Below are 18,112 nucleotides of genomic sequence, written 5' to 3'. Positions count from 1 at the left end.
GGGTGGGGGGTGGGGGGGGGGGGGGGGGAAGAAGCTGACCTCTACCCCAACAGGACGCGCCTGCGAGCAATCAACGAGGCGAAGGCTAAATCGTCTGCCCCACTTCCATCTGCAGCTCCGGCAGGTCTGAAACCCCGAATATGGCCTCCAGGAGACCTAGCTTCAATAGCACATGCAGCATGGTTGCACAAGTGGATAGCACTATGGCTTCACGGTGCCAGGGTCTCAGGTTCAATTCCCTGCTGGGTCACTGTCTGTGTGGAGTCTGCATGTTCTCCCCGAGTCTGCATGGGTTTCCTCTGGGTGCTCCGGTTTCCTCTCACAGTCCAAAGACGTACAGGTTAGGTGGATTGGCCATGATAAATTGCCCTTAGTGACCAAAAAGGTTAGGAGGGGTTATTGGGTTGCAGGGATGGGGTGGAAGTGAGAGCTTAAGTGTGTCAGTGCAGACTCGATGGGCCGAATGGCTTCCTTCTGCACTGTGTGTTCTATGTACACAAAAAGACACGGTGTTGAAAAGCACCCCAATATTTCTTCAGGATTTATTTTTGATAAACTTTCCCACAAGACAAGCTGTTTTTAGTTCACGATAGGATGGATTGTAGAGGTTCTGTGAGGGGGAAGAACAGTGGGCCCCATAGTCCGCCTTACCTTTTTTTCCCCAATTGTATTATTTATGTTCTAGACTGGCAATATTTGATATAAGGAGTACTGTGGCGAAGCAGTCACTCAAATAACGTCAAATAGTGTAATCTGTCTCGTCGAGTCTGATTCTATTGGGACTTCAGGAAACATGATAATTAAACATCATAAATTGGATTCCCAAGAATGACTCATAGTCGCCCTTGGATATTAGATCATAGATCATAGAATTTACAGTGCAGAAGGAGGCTATTCGGCCCATCGAATCTGCACCGGCTCTTGGAAAGAGCACCCTACCCAAGGTCAACACCTCCACCCTATCCCCATAACCCAGTAACCCCACCCAACACTAAGGACAATTTTGGACACTAAGGGCAATTTATCATGGCCAATCCACCTAACCTGCACATCTTTGGACTGTGGGAGGAAACCGGAGCACCCGGAGGAAACCCACGCACACACGGGGAGGATGTGCAGACTCCACACAGACAGTGACCCAAGCCCGAATCGAACCTGGGACCCTGGAGCTGTGAAGCAGTTATGCAATCCACAATGCTACCGTGCTGCCCTGAGAAATAATTTAAAAAGTGACATTTAGGGGTGGTAAAGAAAGATGCAGAACACCAGGGGGCGAGCTGATCCCTGCTATCGGACAGAAATGTGATACTGTACTTGGTCAATTCCGATTGAAGCATCCAGGAGAGGGAGCTCGCCGCACTGCAATGTGATTCCTTTCAAAGTACATGCACTCACATACCTGAAAACATGTTACACTAGTCGACATTTGAAAAGATGCGAGCTGTAATTTCGGCATTGGGGTTTTAATTTGCAATGCAAATGGTCAGGCCAAGCTGCATTGAAATAAGAGTGGTCAAGTGTTGATGCTCACACAAGTGGCTAAGCAAAGGTCGTCCCCCCCGCGAAAGCCCGGGTATTCGGCACTCCGCTGAGAATACTTCCCTTTCTTGGCAAAGCAACGATACAGTGGACGTCACAGGTGCGTCGCTTTGCTTCTTGATGAATTATTCACAGAATTAGGAGCTGGCTTTCACCTTTCTTGCCACCTTCCTTGCCTGCCTGGCCAGCGCCTTGTGTTTGCTGCTCACTGTCCTCCCAGGAGTCTGCACAACGAACCATGACAAGACTACACTTTGAATACATGTTAAATATCCTTCTGGGGCTCCGGCGCTTGGATCCTGTTCACGTCCTTGGTGCACAAGGAACCGGGACAGAAAGGTTGCAAGCCTCCATTAAGTTAGGGCGAGTGGAGGAGAGCAGGTTCGCCACTGGGCCCCGCCCACAACTTGTGACGCTCTGGTGTTGTCAATTCAGCAACCAAAACACACTTGCAAAACTTAGTCGAACGTGTTTATTTTTTATTTTGACAATACGTTGATGGCCAGAATGCGGAAAAGTCTAACGATGTATGGAATCGGGAAGATACTGGTGTAACTGTTTACATGTACGTGTGTAGATTTCGCTACCGGTTGCTGGGTGCTTGAGTTGCATAGAGCGGCTGCAACCCGGAGCCGGGATCGACAGGGTTAGTTTGCAACACACACACCTCTCCAGAAACCGGCGGAGGCAGAAAACAAACCGGGGAGGGCAGCCGGGACGAGGAAGTAAGGAGTTTCCCAGCATGTAGTGAAAGTGACAAAAGCTCTTTCTGGCTACAAGGGAAGCCTCGTCGCCTTCACACACACAGGCACAGAGAGAAACAAAAAAAAAAGATTCGGGATGGATACATGATGGAAAAAATAGTACTGCAGGAAAATATTCCTCCCATTGGGGAATGAAGATGGGACAAGGACCTGAAGGGTTTTTTTTTCTCCCTCTCCCCAAAAGGATCAAGATACAACTGAAAGTTTCCCCCCCTAAATCTAGGAGATTTTGAGGCTCAAACACACCAGGATTATAAATTTGAAAAGGTTGCCAGAATTAAATCATCTCCCAGCAGCAGCATCTGCCTGTCTGTCGGCAGCGGAGAATACCTGGATTACGCAACGTGAAACTGAGTTTTTCAACAAACATCATTTACATTGACGTTTTTGAAAGGATTTATCGTTCCTCTGTGGGAATAACAGCGTGAAGGATTCTAGATGGCCCACGTAAATAGAGAGTAAATGTTACCTCTCCTCTCCTGCTAAGAGCTATCTGGGCGTGGAATCGAAACTTTACACATACATGCCAAGGAAGGCAAGTAAAGCAGTGAGAACGGCTGCTGTAGCAGGGAGAACAGTATTGAACCGTTCGTGGTGGCAATCTTTCGGGTGGCTCTTGGCAATGGGAGGCGGTAGCACGTTGAGGAAGGAAATCGCTTGCATTATAACTTGAGATCTGAGAACATTTGACAGACGCGAGCAGGAACGGCGACTAAAAATTGCAGCCTGAAAACAAGGGCACATCCAGGACTGGAGCCTCAACGGTGAAGCGTAAAACTGGCGGTAATTTAACGGCGGAACAGCAGCAGCGTTGGTTCGCAGCCTGAACTGGGCGCGCCTGCCCCTGTCAATCCTCCTGCCCCTCAGCTCGCACCCATTCAGGTATTGGATCTATACTGTCCCTGTGCCCCTCGGGGTGGGCTGGGGGTGGGTCCTCTCCTTCCCGTGTTTCCCTCAGGATAAGGGTCTATACAGGATAAGGATGAGGGTCTATACAGGATAAGGATGAGGGTCTATACAGGATAAGGATGAGGGTCTATACAGGATAAGGATGAGGGTCTATACAGGATGAGGATAAGGGTCTATACAGGATAAGGATGAGGGTCTATACAGGATGAGGATGAGGGTCTAACAAAGGATGAGGATGAGGGTCTATACAGGATAAGGATGAGGGTCTATACAGGATAAGGATGAGGGTCTATACAGGATAAGGATGAGGGTCTATACAGGATGAGGATGAGGGTCTAACACAGGATGAGGATGAGGGTCTAACACAGGATAAAGATGAGGGTCTATACAGGATGAGGATGAGGGTCTATACAGGATAAGGATGAGGGTCTATACAGGATAAGGATGAGGGTCTATACAGGATGAGGATGAGGGTCTATACAGGATGAGGATGAGGGTCTATACAGGATGAGGGTCTATACAGGATAAGGATGAGGTTCTATACAGGATAAGGATGAGGGTCTATACAGGATGAGGATGAGGGTCTATACAGGATGAGGATGAGGGTCTACACAGGATGAGGATGAGGGTCTATACAGGATAAGGATGAGGGTCTATACAGGATGAGGGTCTATACAGGATAAGGATGAGGGTCTATACAGGATGAGGATGAGGGTCTATACAGGATGAGGATGAGGGTCTATACAGGGTAAGGATGAGGTTCTATACAGGATAAGGATGAGGGTCTATACAGGATAAGGATGAGGGTCTATACAGGATGAGGATGAGGGTCTATACAGGATGAGGATGAGGGTCTATACAGGATAAGGATGAGGGTCTGTACAGTCCCTCAGGTGTCTGTGCATGGGGACGGGGTGAATCTATTCTGTCCCTGTGCCCCTCAGGTGGGTGTGGGGGGGTTATACTGTCCCTGTGCCCCTCAGGTGGGTGTGGGGGGGTTATACTGTCCCTGTGCCCCTCAGGTGGGTGTGGGGGGTTATACTGTCCCTGTGCCCCTCAGATGGGTGTGGGGGGTTATACTGTCCCTGTGCCCCTCAGGTGGGTGTGGGGGGGGGGGGGGGTCTATTCTGTCCCTGTGCCCCTCGGGTCTTGTGCTGTACACCCCGCCTGCCCCTGGGCTATCACTCGCCTCAGGCCAGTGAGTGCTTAACCTATCGGCGTGTCCTCCCTTCGTTACTTCTTCAGAGGGACGCTTGGTGACAGTCCCTGTTTTCCCGCCCGGCTCTTCCAGGTCCCTGGTCCACACGCCCGAGAAGGACGTCACTTCGGAATGGGCGTGCAGGGAAGGATTTAAAAAGATGTGAACTGCTGGTTGTTCATACATCATGTCCCTGCTCGATGGACGTCAAAAGAGGCAGATTCCAGTGCTTGTGATCTACATTCTACTGACCTGGACCAGAGAGATGGACGCTTCAGGCATCTTTTCAGGTACGAGAACATAACGTTACCCAGAAACTAGTGGGAAATTGACAATGATCGCAAGGTAGTAATGTAATCAAGAGTTTCAGCATTTGCTGCAAATATCTGTTTCAGTTTTATATGGGACTTTATTGCCATGCATGGGAGCGTTTTACTAATTGTTATTGTCAGTAAGGAATACACAGTCACGTTGTTCATCCAGTCGGCGCACGTCGACTGTGTTTAATAGTTTTCCATGGATAAATTGTAAGAAGTTGGAAACTGAACTGGAGATTGTATCAGGAAGCACTTAGAATGGGAAAGCTGGATGAGGGAGAGGAGCGTCATCCCTCCCCATCCCAAATTGAAGTCAGTGTCATCACCAATGAGCTCAAAAATAGCGAGGAGGGGTTCCATGTGTATCGTTTTTGTTCAAATAAATGTCCATGGTGATGTTGACATTGTAAATACTTTTATTTTGCTGGCCATGCCAGCACAATGGGTTTGTCAGCATTAAAAAAAAATCTTAGAATACTAAAATAAACTCTTGATTTTTGAGATTCTCTTTTTATTGTTCAATATTCCAAGGTTTACTTGGGAAACACATAACCCATTTGCTCCCAATCCATCAACTTTCTTTATTCTTTCAAGGGGTGTGGGCAACTTTGGCAGAGCTGCCATTTAATAACATTAATCGCTTATTGTCACAAGTAGGCTTCAATGAAGTTACTGTGAAAAGGCCTTAGTCGCCCCATTCCGGCGCCCGTTCGGGGAGGCTGGTACGGGAATTGAACCCGCGCTGCTGGTCTTGTTCTGCATTACAAGCCAGCCGTTTAGCCCACTGTGCTAAACCAGCCTCATTTATTGCCCCTTCTTAATTTCCCTTGATGTGGAGATGCCGGCGTTGGACTGGGGTGAGCACAGTAAGAAGTCTTACAACACCAGGTTAAAGCCCAACAGGTTTGTTTCAAACACTAGCTTTCGGAGCACTGCTCCTTCCTCAGGTGAATGCAGAGGTATGTTCCAGAAACATATATATAGACAAATTCAAAGATGCAAGACTCTCTAGATCTGGAAAGACTTAATTCCCTGCAAATGCTCACATTCTAAGCATTGTCTTGCATCTTTAAATTTGTCTATAATATATGTTTCTGGAACATACCTCTTCATTCACCTGAGGAAGGAGCAGTGCTCCAAAAGCTAGTGTTTGAAACAAACCTGTTGGACTTTAACCTGGTGTTGTAAGACTTCTTACTGTAATTTCCCTTGGGAAGACAGTGGCGAGTCACCTTCTTGAAGTGGTACAGTCTATGTGGTGTAACAGTCTTGTTGGGGAGAGAATTCCAGGTTTCGCCAACAGCAACAGTGAAGGAGTAGCAATATATTTCCAAGTCAGGATGGTGTGTGACTTGGAGGTAAACTTTCAGGTGGTGATGTTCCCATGTTGCTGCTGTACTTGGTCCTTCTATGTAGTAAAAGCTGTGAGTTTGGAAGGTGCTTGTGAGTTGCTGCAATGCATCTTGCAAATGTGCCAATGGGTTGTGGGAGTAACAAAGAATTTGGGCTTGTATTGAGCCAGTTCCAAGCATGGTACAAATAGAAATCCAAATGTTCTGTGTTTAGCATAAAGTTAATTTATACATACCGGTAAGCAGGTTAGAAATGTCACACTTTTCACAGTGCATCTTTTGGCTGCCACTCTGCATTGTTTGTGAAGGAAGTGAATGTTTGAGGTGATGGATGGGGCATTGGTCAAGCAGGTTGCTTTCTCCTGGATGCTTTTGAGCTTCTTGTGCTGTTGGAGCTGCACTTATCCGAGCAAATCATAGAATTTACAGTTCAGAAGGAGGCCATTCGGCCCATCGAGTCTGCATCGGCCATTGGAAAGATCACTCTACTTAAGCCCATTCCTCCACCCTATCCCCGTAACCCGCCTAATCTTTTTGGATGATGTGGAGATGCCGGCGTTGGACTGGGGTGAGCACATTAAGAAGTCTTACAACTCCAGGTTAACATCCAACAGGTTTGTTTCAAACACTAGCTTTCGGAGCACTGCTCCTTCCTCAGGTGAATGGAGTGCTCCGAAAGCTAGTGTTTGAAACAAACCTGTTGGACTTTAACCTGGCGTTGTAAGACTTCTTACTGTAATCTTTTTGGACACTAAGGGGCAATGTATCATGACCAATCCACCTAACTGCACATCTTTGGACTGTGGGAGGAAGCCAGAGCACCCGCAGGAAACCCATGCAGACACGGAGTGAACCCACGCTGACACGGAGTGAAAGTGGAAACTCCACACAGACAGTCGCCCGAGACCAGAATTGAACCCGGATCCCTGGAGCTGTGAGGCAGCAGTGCTAACCACTGTACCACACTGCCGCCCCTGTTTCTATGCTTGGCTTTAAATGTTATGAAATAAACCATAGGCTAAATTTTAATGCATCAAACTAGCCACTTGATTACGATAACCAGAGAACTGAATTACTTTCATGGTTAAGACTCATTTGAATGTATAATGGAGCTACAAGCATTAATTGATTAATGACAGGTAGTTTGCCAATGGAGAGCGGTGCAAAGATGGCAGGCAACTCATTTGCTGAATCCAACTAGCAATTTCATTTTGATAGAGAGGCTGGGCAGATCATCATGGGGCGATGATTGGAACTGAGTAGCTGTGGGGCCAGGAATAGCATTACTTGCACCGTGATTTATGCCATGTTTTTGCTGTGGCCTGCAGCAGTACCAGTACGAACAACTGATTAGGTACCAGTGGGTGGCACATGTGCCACTTGTTCCACCCATTTACATCTGCAAATGACATTATTTTCCAGCATTAATGGAATGGTAGATATATTATGTTCCCTCCCCACCCCATTTTTCATTTTGACCTAATGTTAAAAATTAGCCATTTGGGAGAGCTGATCCTATTACACATCAGCAGAGCTCACTATCCTGGATAGCATGACAGCATGGTGCAGCCAGCAATGGATCTTGGCCCAGCAGCACACTGTACTGTAAATATAGTACAGCAGCAGCCAAGACCAGACTTTGAATGACTGTCCTTCCGGGTTTCTCTGTAGGGAAGCGTTCAACCACAACTCCCACACGGGGCAGGGTAAGTTGGGCATGGAAGATAACAGACATGAACCCACATGCCATCACTCTGCCCTGTGCTCCAACATATTACATCATGCATGTTTTTTTAGTAACTGCTCTTTAAAAAGAATACTGATGGTGAGGTTACTTTTTAACAAAAATAGAAAATGAGTTGAGGAAATAGTAAGCATGTTATTTACAGTTGTGTTAAAAATGCTAACTGTGGTACGAATAGTCACAGGAATCATCAGTCTGTGGCATTGCATGTCACACTGAATCAATACATTAAGCCCACTGTTAAACGTAAATTTTAAGGATAGAAGCAATATTGTTTGCAGAGAGCTAACCTGGCCAGTGTTTTATTTTAATGGTACGTGTGTTCCTCTGCAGCTCTAAGCATCCTGAGTATATTTCTTGTGCATTATCAAAAACTAATTACCAGCTACCAATATGGTTATGTGCAACTGTGGGAAATATATAAATATATTGTCTCTGCTTGCAATTGTTGAGTGATTTGATCCAAATTAGCAGCATTTCTGCCAATGGGGTGGGGGCGGGGGGCGAACAAAGAATTTAGTCCTGTATTGAGCCTGTTCCAAGTATGGTGTAAATAGAATTCCTGGCGTCTTGTGTTTGGCACAAGGCTATTTATATGTTAAAAAAAAGAAAGGTTGGAAGTGTTGCACTTTTCTATTTGCTTAATGACAAACTTTGTGAATTTTTTTTTTAATTTAGCGTACCCAATTATTTTTTCCAATTAAGGGGCAATTTTAGTGTGGCCAATCCACCTATCCTGCACATCTTTTGGGTTGTGGGGGCGAAACCCACGCAGACACGGGGAGAATGTGCAAACTTCACACAGACAGTGACCCAGGGCTGGGATTCGAACCCGTGTGCTCAGTGCCATAGGCAACAATGCTAACCACTGTGCCAGACTTTGTGAATTCTAGGTGTCAATTATTTTAAGGATGGCATCAGGACCGACCATACTGGAGAAAATATTACAGTCGTTAATGTTTAGACTTTAGCCGAATAATTCAGTTTTCAAATTGTTTGCTTAGTTTGACATGTTCTTAGACTAGCTCATCCCAAAGGTACGGAGTTGCAAAACCAGGTTTCGGGACCGTAATCTACTGTTTCCGAAATTCAAACAGTGAGTCATGGCCATAGCTAGAAGCATGGGATTAACTGCTTCCTGAACTTCACAAATGGCAGGAAATTATTTCCCACAAAAACCCTTACATTCATTTTGTGCGAGGAAGGATGAGGCTATTCATGCCCCCAAGGAAAGGGTGAAAGTAAATGGAAACTTCCAGAAAAGCCATCCAAGAGTTTGTACTCCTTTTAAACATGACTTATTTTAATTTACCTTTCAGGTCACATCAAAAACAACTTGTGTTTGTGCTATGCCTTTAACATATCAGATAAAAATGAACTCCGAGCCAAAGCAGGATATATTAGGAGAGCTGACGAAAAGCTTGGTCAAAGACTTAGGTCAGCAAATCAGCAAGGTTTGTGGCTTGCAGAGAAACTCGCAGGTGGTGTTTTTTAAAAATTTGGTTACGGGACGTGGGCTTTAATCAGCATTTATTGTTCATTCATTATTGCCCTAGAGAAAGTGATGGTGAGCCGCATTTTTGAACCGCTGTAGTCTGTGTAGTGTCGGTACACCCAGAGTGCTGTTAGGCAGTGAGTTCCCAGACATTGACCCAGCGACAGTGAAGGAACAGCGATTTCCAAGTCAGGGTGGTGAGTGGCTTGGAAATCGCTGTTCCTTCACTGTCGCTGGGTGAATGTCTGCAAACTCACATTAGGCAGTGATGCTCCCATTCCCATGCGTCTGCTGGCCTTGTCCTTCTAGATTGCAGTGGTCGTGGGTGAGGAAGGTTGTTGAAGGTGCCTTGGTGAGTTCCTGCATCTTGTAGATGGTAAACATGGCTGCTACTGTGCGTCAATGTTGGAGGGAGTGAATGTTTGTGAATAGGGTGCTAACTGATGTGACCATCAATTCACAAGGCACGTGGTTGGAAGTGAACAGTGGTTTTAATAGTCTTACAACAGAGCCTGCCTGCGACGAGATGAACTGGCAGGCAGGCTCACGACTGCAAAGCTTTATACTTCCGGTTAGTGGGAGGAGCCATGGGCGGAACCATGGGCGGAGCCAAGGGTGGAGCCCAGTACAAACTCCTCATCTCCCCCTATGGGCAGAGCCGCGCAACTGTTCGTATATCGAGCTTACATAGACACAACACATACAATATAACACAGTGTGAATTACTAGATTGTGATTCACCACATTCATTGGAATGTGAATTGCTCATTGGAACATCGAGACCCCATTCGTGACGCCAAAGGGAACCCGGAGGAAGTGGAAGAGGTGGCCGTCGGCCTCGAATGCCGTGTAGTGGCGGTCCTCCGGGCGGATTGGGAGCTGGTGGTATTCAGACTTCAGATCCACCGTGGAGAAGACTTTATAATGGGCGATCTGATTCACCATGTCTGCAATCCTGGGGAGGGGGTACGCATCGAAGAGCGTGAACCGATTAATGGTTTGGCTATAGTCCACTACCATTCGGAATTTTTCCCCGGTCTTGACGACCACCACCTGAGCTCTCCAGGGGCTATTACTGGCCTCTATGATCCCCTCACGTAGAAGCCTATGGACCTCGGTTCTGATAAACACCCTGTCCTGCAGGCTGTATCGCCTGCTGCGAGTGGCTACAGGTTTGCAGTCCGGCATGAGATTGGCAAAGAGTGGAGGGGGGTCAATTTTTAGCGGAGCGAGGCTGCAGATAGTGAGTGGGGGCAAGGGCCCGCCGAAACTGAGTGTGAGGCTTTTGAGGTTGCACTGGAAGTCGAGTCCCAGTAAGAGTGGGGCACAGAGGTCGGGGAGTACGTATAGCTGGAAGTTAGCGTAGCTAGTGCCCTGGATCGTTAGGGTCGCGGCGGTGCGCCCTTGGAGGTGAACGGAGTGTGAGCCCTAAGCGAGGGAGATAGTTTGCCGTGCAGGGAAAATAGGGAGTGAACAGCGTCTTACCAGATCTGGGTGTACGAAGCTCTCGGTGCTCCCGGAGTCAAAAAGGCACGGTGTCCTGTACCCATTGATTTTAACGGTCATCATTGAGTTGCGGAGGTGCTTTGGACGCGACAGGTCCAACGTGACCGCGCTGAGTTGCGGGTAGTCGGCGGCTCGATCAGCTGTGCTGGAGTGGCCCCGTGATGACTGCCCTCTGAGTAGTCGTCGAGGTGTGTTTCAGAGTTTGAAGAGGATGGATCCCAAGATGGCCACCCCAGTGGATCGCACATGGCGGGCGGCGAGGAAGATGGTGCCTAAGATGGCGGCCCCATGAGTCGCACGTGGCGGGCCGCGTGGAGGGGTGTTGCCAAGATGGCGGCCCCCAAGAGTCGCACGTGTCAGGTGGGGGTGGAGTCGGAGTAGAGCCCGCAGCATTTCGGGGCCTGCGGGCCTGTGAGTTTTGAAAACGAGTGCTCTGGGCTGCGGGAGAGTTTGAAGAGAGCGATTTCTTCGCCAGGCAGACCCGGGCATAGTGTCCTTTGTGACCGCAGCTGCTGCAGGTCGCGTTGCAGGCTGGGCAGTGCTGCCGCGGGTGCTGGTGCTGTCCGCAAAAATGGCACACTGGGGCTGCGTAGTGGGTGGATGGCCGCGCGGCGCAGGCCTGGGGCAGTCGCTGGTCGGGTGCCCAGGATGAGGTCGCTTGGTCCGCAGGGAATGAGGTGAGGCTGCGGAACGAGACCTCCATGGTAGTCGCCAATTCTACAGTGTCCTCCAAATTCTGGGCCCCTTTTTCAAGCAACCGCTGGCTCACATAGTTTGACCTGAGCCCTGGGACGTACACATCTCTGCCGGCGAGCTCCATATGCTGTTCGGCTGATACAGCTTGGTAATTACAGTCCAGAGCTAAAGTCTTTAATTCCCGCAGGAATTCATCCAACGACTCTGCGGGGCGCTGGCGGCAGGTCGTAAAAATGCGGCGCGCATAGACCTCGTTGATGGGCCTCACGTACTTTCGATCTAGAATGGCTAGGGCCCCCGTATACAAGGTAGTACTGTTAAGTTGAGTAGATATAAGGTGGCTCACCCTTGCGTGCAGTAGACTGAGTTTCTGCTCCTCTGTAGTTTCTGATGTGCATGATTCAGCCAGGTAGGCCTTGAAACATCGGAGCCAGTGTTGAAAAATTTCTTTCGTCTCTGCAGCCTGCGGGTCGAGTTCTAGTCGATCAGGTTTGAGGGCTGATTCCATAGTCGTTTTCTTCAAGTTTCCTAAGACTATTAAATTGATGTGACCATCAATTCACAAGACACGTGTTGGAAGTGAACAGTGGTTTTAATAGTCTTACAACAGAGCCTGCCTGCAGTGAGATGAACTGGCAGGCAGGCGCACGACCGCAAAGCGTTATACTTCCGGTTAGTGGGAGGAGCCATGGGCGGAACCATGGGCGGAGCCAAGGGTGGAGCCCAGTACAAACTCCTCATCTCCCCCTATGGGCAGAGCCGCGCAACTGCTCGTATACCGAGCTTACAAGAACACAACACATACAGTATACACAGTGTGAATTACTAGATTGTGATTCACCACACTAACCAAGCGGGCTGCTTTATCCTCGATGGTGTTAAGATTCTTGAGTGTTGTTGGAGCTGCACTCATCCAGGTAAGTGGAAAGTATTCCATCACACCACTGGCTTGTGCCTTGTAGGTGGTGGCACAGGCTTTGGGGAGTCAGTAAGTGAGTTCCTCACTGCCGGATTTCTAGCCTCTGACCAGCTCTTCTAGTCACAGTATTTGTATCACCGGCCGAGCTGAACCTCTGGTCAATGGTAAGCTCCAGGATGTTGAATTTTGCGATGGTATGCCATTGAATGTCCAGGGGCGATTGTTCGATTCTCTCCTGATGAGGGTGAACATTGGCTGGCACTTAAGTGATGCAAATGTTACTGGCCACCTGTTAGCTGTTACAATCCCAGTTGATATTATACCTACACAGGAAGATCCCAGAATGGAACCCTGGCTTTAATTTTTGAAATATAAAACATGGAGGAACAGAGTTACAGGACCACTAATTAGTTGTAAAAATAAGAAAAGGGATTTCCGGTAGCGGCATGTAGGGAGTAGTCACACACGGGGTGGCTCTTGCTATGGTACTTTATTTTCAGCCCCTTGTGCCCAGTATTTGGGGGATGTTTATGGTAAAAGTTCACTAATTCGGACTTCTGATGATGGTGATGTGCTGAGCGGACCCATATATGATGGCTCTCCTCCAGATCGGAACCTGGTACTTTAAGGTGAATTTTGCTCCAAAATTCGAAGGCACATTTACCTCAACGGCGAAATGAAAGCAACCACATCATAAAGCTAGAAAACGGGAGCTGGAGGGGTCGAAGTGACGGCAGGAGTGATGGAAAGGGCCACAAGCAGCAAGCGGACGAGATGGTGGAAGCACGAGGTGAAGGGGCCTCGGCATCCAGGAGAGAACGAGAACAACAACCCGAGCATCCGCCTCACCCGCCCCCGTCCCCCACCGCCTGGAGATGGATGGAAGTACCTTCTTATGAAGGAGCTGACCACCATGAAAGAGGCAGGCTAGGCAGTCAAGGTGGCGGTGACAGAGGCAAAGTCGGGTCTGTACGAGATTGGGGTGCGATTTGTTATGCTGTTCCCAGCCAGGCTGTGGGTCACGCTGCCCGCACCAGAACAAAGAGCATTATTTTAACACCTGGCAGAGGCGAAACAATTTGTGCGAGCCAATGGCCTGGACAAGGGGCAGACAAGACAATGATGAAGGCTGATCAAAGGAGAATCAGTAAAGGAACAGAGACTCATTAGACAGTGAATATGTGTGCGCAGGACTGTGCTGCCTCGCTCTGATCAGTAAGACCAGGTCACAGGAAAGAGCGCGGACAGGGGAATGCAGGTGAGGGTATAGGCAGAGAAAGCAGGCAGTCAGCGGGGCTAGACCAGCCCCGGAGGGGATTCACCACACTAGCAGGGGTAGCTAGCATGGGAAGACAAACAGCAAGGGGGGCTGCGGCGTGCCTCCGGCAGGGAGGGAGCGCCTGGCCGGGGGGGGGGGGGGGGGGCACAGGGACAGGGAGGGCGGTCGCATAGGGGGTGATGGGGAAACGGCGATGCAGGAAGGGGGGATGGGGGGTGGGGGAGGCAAAAGGATCACAAAAGGAACAGGACTGGAAAATAAGAGTTGGTTTTTGGATTGGCTTTGCAGGTAAGGTGCAGGCTGAGGAGACAAGATGGCGCCGCAAGCAGCCACTTTGGAGGGTCTCTAAACAAAAGGAAACCTCGGAGTGCAGGGACGCACCCACGTGGCGTAGACGCAGTTGGTAGCCATTTTGGATGGCCTACTAACAAAGGGAAACCCTAGAGTGCAGGGGCACGTCCACCAGGAAAGCATAGTTGATCCTGCAGGAAGGAGGGAGAAACACCCTCCCCCCACACCAGGATTATCACCTGGAACGTCAAGGGACTTAATGGCCCAGTGAAAAGATTCAGAGTCTTCGCCCATTTAAGAAGTTTGAAAGCCAACATAGTCTTCATGCAGGAGACACACCTGAGGGAGACGGACCGACTGCGAGTAAGAAAGGGCTGAGTGGGACAAATGTACCACTGATGCTACGGGACGAGGGCTAGGGGAGTAGCCACACTGATTAGCATGAGGGTGAGGTTTACAGCGACAAGGATGGTTATGGACCAAGGCGGACGTACATCACGGTCAGCCGTGTCCTCGACGGGGCATCGGTGCTTCTGGTAAATGTGTATGCGCCCAACTGGGACGCCACAGACTTCATAGAAAAGACCAAGGCGGAAATCTCCGACATTGACACACTCATCATGGGGGGGGGGGGTGCAACTGCAAATGTGTACAGGACCCACTGACGGACCGAACAAACCCAAGATCGGGGACAGGCATGGCTAGAGAATTGGGAGCATTCATGGAACAGATGGGGCAGTGGACCCATGGCTGTTCCTGCACCCCAGAGAGAATTCACATAGAATTTACAGTGCAATGAGCCATTCGGCCCATTGAGTCTGCACCGGTTCCTGGAAAAAGCACACTACCCAAGGTCAACACCTCCACCCTATCCCCATAACCCAGTAACCCCACCCAACACTAAGGGCAATTTTGGACACTAAGGGCAATTTATCATGGCCAATCCACCTAACCTGCACATCTTTGGACTGTGGGAGGAAACCGGAGCACCCGGAGGAAACCCACGCACACACGGGGAGGATGTGCAGACTCCGCACAGACAGTGACCCAAGCCAGAATTGAACCTGGGACCCTGGAGCTGTGAAACGATTATGCTATCCACAATGCTACCGTACTGCCCAAAGGACTTATCATTCTTTTTGCCGGTGCGAAATCATATTTCAGGATAGACTTCTTTGCAGTAGGAAGCGGTGCTTCCAGGAATAGTAAGGGCGGAATACTCTGCAATAGTTATCTCCCACCACGCTCCACATGACATGGATGTGAGGCTGGAGAAGGGCCATGCTCATCACCCCACGTGGAGCTGGACACGGACCTCTTGGCCGAAGGTCTTCTGCCAGAAAACATCACAGGCCATAGGCGAGTACATTACTAATAACCAGAACGGGGAAGTCTCACCTACCACATTCTGGGAGGCACTCAAAGCTGTGATTAGGGGAAAGATTATAGCCTACAAGGTACGTAGAGACAGGGAAGAGAGGGTGGCCAGGCAACAACTGATCAACTCCATCCTGGAGGGCGATAGAAAGTACTCTGAGGCCCTGACCGTAGAGCTTCTGGCGGAGAAGAAAAAGCTGCAAATGGAGTTTAATCTGCCGTCCACCAGGAAAGTAGTGCACCAACTCAGCCAGACACGGGGGACCTCCTATGGACATAGAGAAAAGGCTGACCGCCTATTGGCTCACCAGCTGAGAAAGCAGGCAGTCATGAGAGAGATAGCTCAGGTGACGAATAGCAGAGGCAGACTGGTAAACCGAACCAAAAGAGGTCAGCCGGGCATTTGAAACCTTATGACCCCCCCGACGGGGATGCGGTGGTGAAAATGTTCCTCGATGGATTGGACATGCCAGTCATGGGGACAATAGGTGGGAGGGGGGGGGGGACGGACTGGAAGCACCAATAGGACTGGGAGAGATCATGGAGATCCTCAGCTCCATGCAGGCGGGGAAGGTGCTGAGACCTGACCGGTTCCTGGCAGACCTCTAGAAAAATTTGCACCAGTCCTGGCCCCACACTTACTGGACATGTACACAGACTGGTTAGAAAGGGGCACCCTGCCTCCAACACTAACACAGTCCACGATATCTCTGATACCCAAAAAGGACAAAGACCTGATGGAATTTCGCTGCTCAGCGTAGACGTGAAGATACTCGCGAAACCCCTAGCCAAGTGACTGGAGAACTGCGTACCGGAGGTGGGTGCAGAAGACCAGATGTGCTTTGTCAAGAGTAGGCAGTTAACTGCGAATTTTTCCAATTAAGGGGCAATTTAGCATGGCCAATCCGCCTAGCCTGCACATCTTTGGGTTGTGGGGGTGAAATCCATGCAAACACAGGGAGAATGTGCAAACTCCACACGGACAGTGACCCAGAGCCTGGATCGAACCTGGGGCCTCGGTGCCGTGAGGCAGCAGTGCTAGCCACTGCATCACTGTGCTGCCCTACTCAATGTAATAATGACCCCATCTGGGAAGAGAACATCAGAGATGATCGTCTCCCCAGACACAGAAAAGGTCTTCGACAGAGTCGAGTGGAAGTACCTCCTTGAGGTACTGGAGCAGTTTACTTTGTGGGTGAAACTCCTGCACAACGCTCCCAAGCGAGCTTTCAGACCTACACCACCAGCTCTGAGTACTTCCAGCTGCACAAAGGCACAAGGCAGGGATCCCTCCTATCTCCACTCCTGTTCGCCTTGGCAAGTGAACCCCTGGCGATCGCTTTGCGAGACATGAGGCAGGGCAGACAAAGAGGGGCAGAGAGCACAGAGTGTTGCTCTATGCAGATAACCTGCTCCTCTGAATGTGCAACTGAATATCCCAGGGTATAGATGTTTCAGGAAGGATAGAGAGGGAGGTAGAAGGGGTGGAGGAGTTGGATTACTAGTCAGAGATGATATCACAACTATGATTAAGGAAGGCACTATGGAGGATTCAAGCACTGAGGCAATATGGGTAGAGCTAAGAAATAGGAAGGGTGCAGTAACATTGTTGGGACTTTACTACAGGCCTCCCAAAAGCGAGCATGAAGTAGAGGTACAAATATGCAGACAGATTATAGAAAAATGTAGGAGCAATAGGGTGGTTGTGATGGGAGATTTTAACTTCCCTAACATTGAATGGGACTCGTGTAGTGTTGAAGGCGTAGATGGAGCAGAGTTTGTAAGGAGCATCCAGGAGGGTTTTTTAGAACAGTATGTAAATAGTCCAACTCGGGAAGGGGCCATACTGGACCTGGTATTGGGGAATGAACCCGGCCAGGTAGTTGAAGTTTCAGTCGGTGATTACTTTGGGAATAGCAATCACAATTCCGTAAGTTTTAGAATACTCATGGACAAAGACAAGAGTGGTCCTAAAGGAAGAGTGCTAAATTGGGGAAAGGCCAAGTATAACAAAATTCGGCAGGAGCTAGGGAATGTGGACTGAGAGTAGCTGTTTAAGGGTAAATCCACATTTGAAATGTGGGAGTCTTTTAAGGAAAGGTTGATTAGAGTGCAGGACAGACATGTCCCTGTGAAAATGAGGGATAGAAATGGCAAGATTAGGGAACCATGGATGACGGGTGGAATTGTGAGACTAGCTAAGATGAAAAAGGAAGCATACTTAAGATCGAGGCAACTCAAAACTGATGAAGCTTTGGAGGAATATCGGGAAAGTAGGACGAATCTCAAACGCGCAATAAAGAGGGCTAAAAGGGGTCATGAAATATCTTTGGCTAACAGGGTTAAGGAAAATCCCAAAGCCTTTTATTCGTATATAAGGAGCAAGAGGGTAACTAGAGAAAGGATTGGCCGACTCAAAGACAAAAGAGGGAATTTATGCGTGGGTCAGAGGAAATGGGTGAGATTCTTAATGAGTACTTTGCATCGGTATTCACCAAGGACAGGGACATGACGGATGTTGAGGCTAGAGATGGATGTTTAAATACTCTCAGTCAAGTCGTCATTAAAAAGACATTAAGGTGGACTTTTTAAAGACATTAAGGTGGACACGTCCCCAGGACTGGATGGGATCTATCCCAGGTTACTGAGGGAAGCGAGGGTCGAAATAGCTGGGGCCTTAACAGATAGCTTTGCAGCATCCTTGAGCACGGGTGAGGTCCCGGAGG

The 18,112-nt window shown here is 49.0% G+C and overlaps 1 protein-coding gene across 5 annotated transcripts in view; it reads left to right on the top strand.

Moving 5' to 3' along the window:
• The first annotated feature begins 1,822 nt into the window (after window positions 1-1,822).
• Window positions 1,823-18,112, top strand: part of eva1c (eva-1 homolog C (C. elegans)) — a 154,055-nt gene continuing 137,765 nt past the window's right edge. For 2 of the 5 annotated variants that reach the window (XM_038801671.1, XM_038801669.1), the window contains exons 1-2: window positions 1,828-3,185; window positions 4,504-4,700. In XM_038801671.1, coding sequence (XP_038657599.1) covers window positions 4,598-4,700 — 103 coding nt within the window. In that variant the 5' untranslated portion in view covers window positions 1,828-3,185; window positions 4,504-4,597. Of the gene's footprint in view, window positions 3,186-4,503; window positions 4,701-18,112 lie in introns of all 5 variants that reach the window. The other 3 variants (XM_038801673.1, XM_038801670.1, XM_038801672.1) reach the window with 3 other exon arrangements.

This window comes from Scyliorhinus canicula, chromosome 7 (assembly GCF_902713615.1).
Source record: "Scyliorhinus canicula chromosome 7, sScyCan1.1, whole genome shotgun sequence".
Taxonomy (NCBI): Eukaryota; Metazoa; Chordata; class Chondrichthyes; order Carcharhiniformes; family Scyliorhinidae; genus Scyliorhinus; species Scyliorhinus canicula.
The sequence above is the reverse complement of the archived record's forward strand: the minus strand, read 5'-3'. Positions and strand labels throughout refer to the sequence as shown.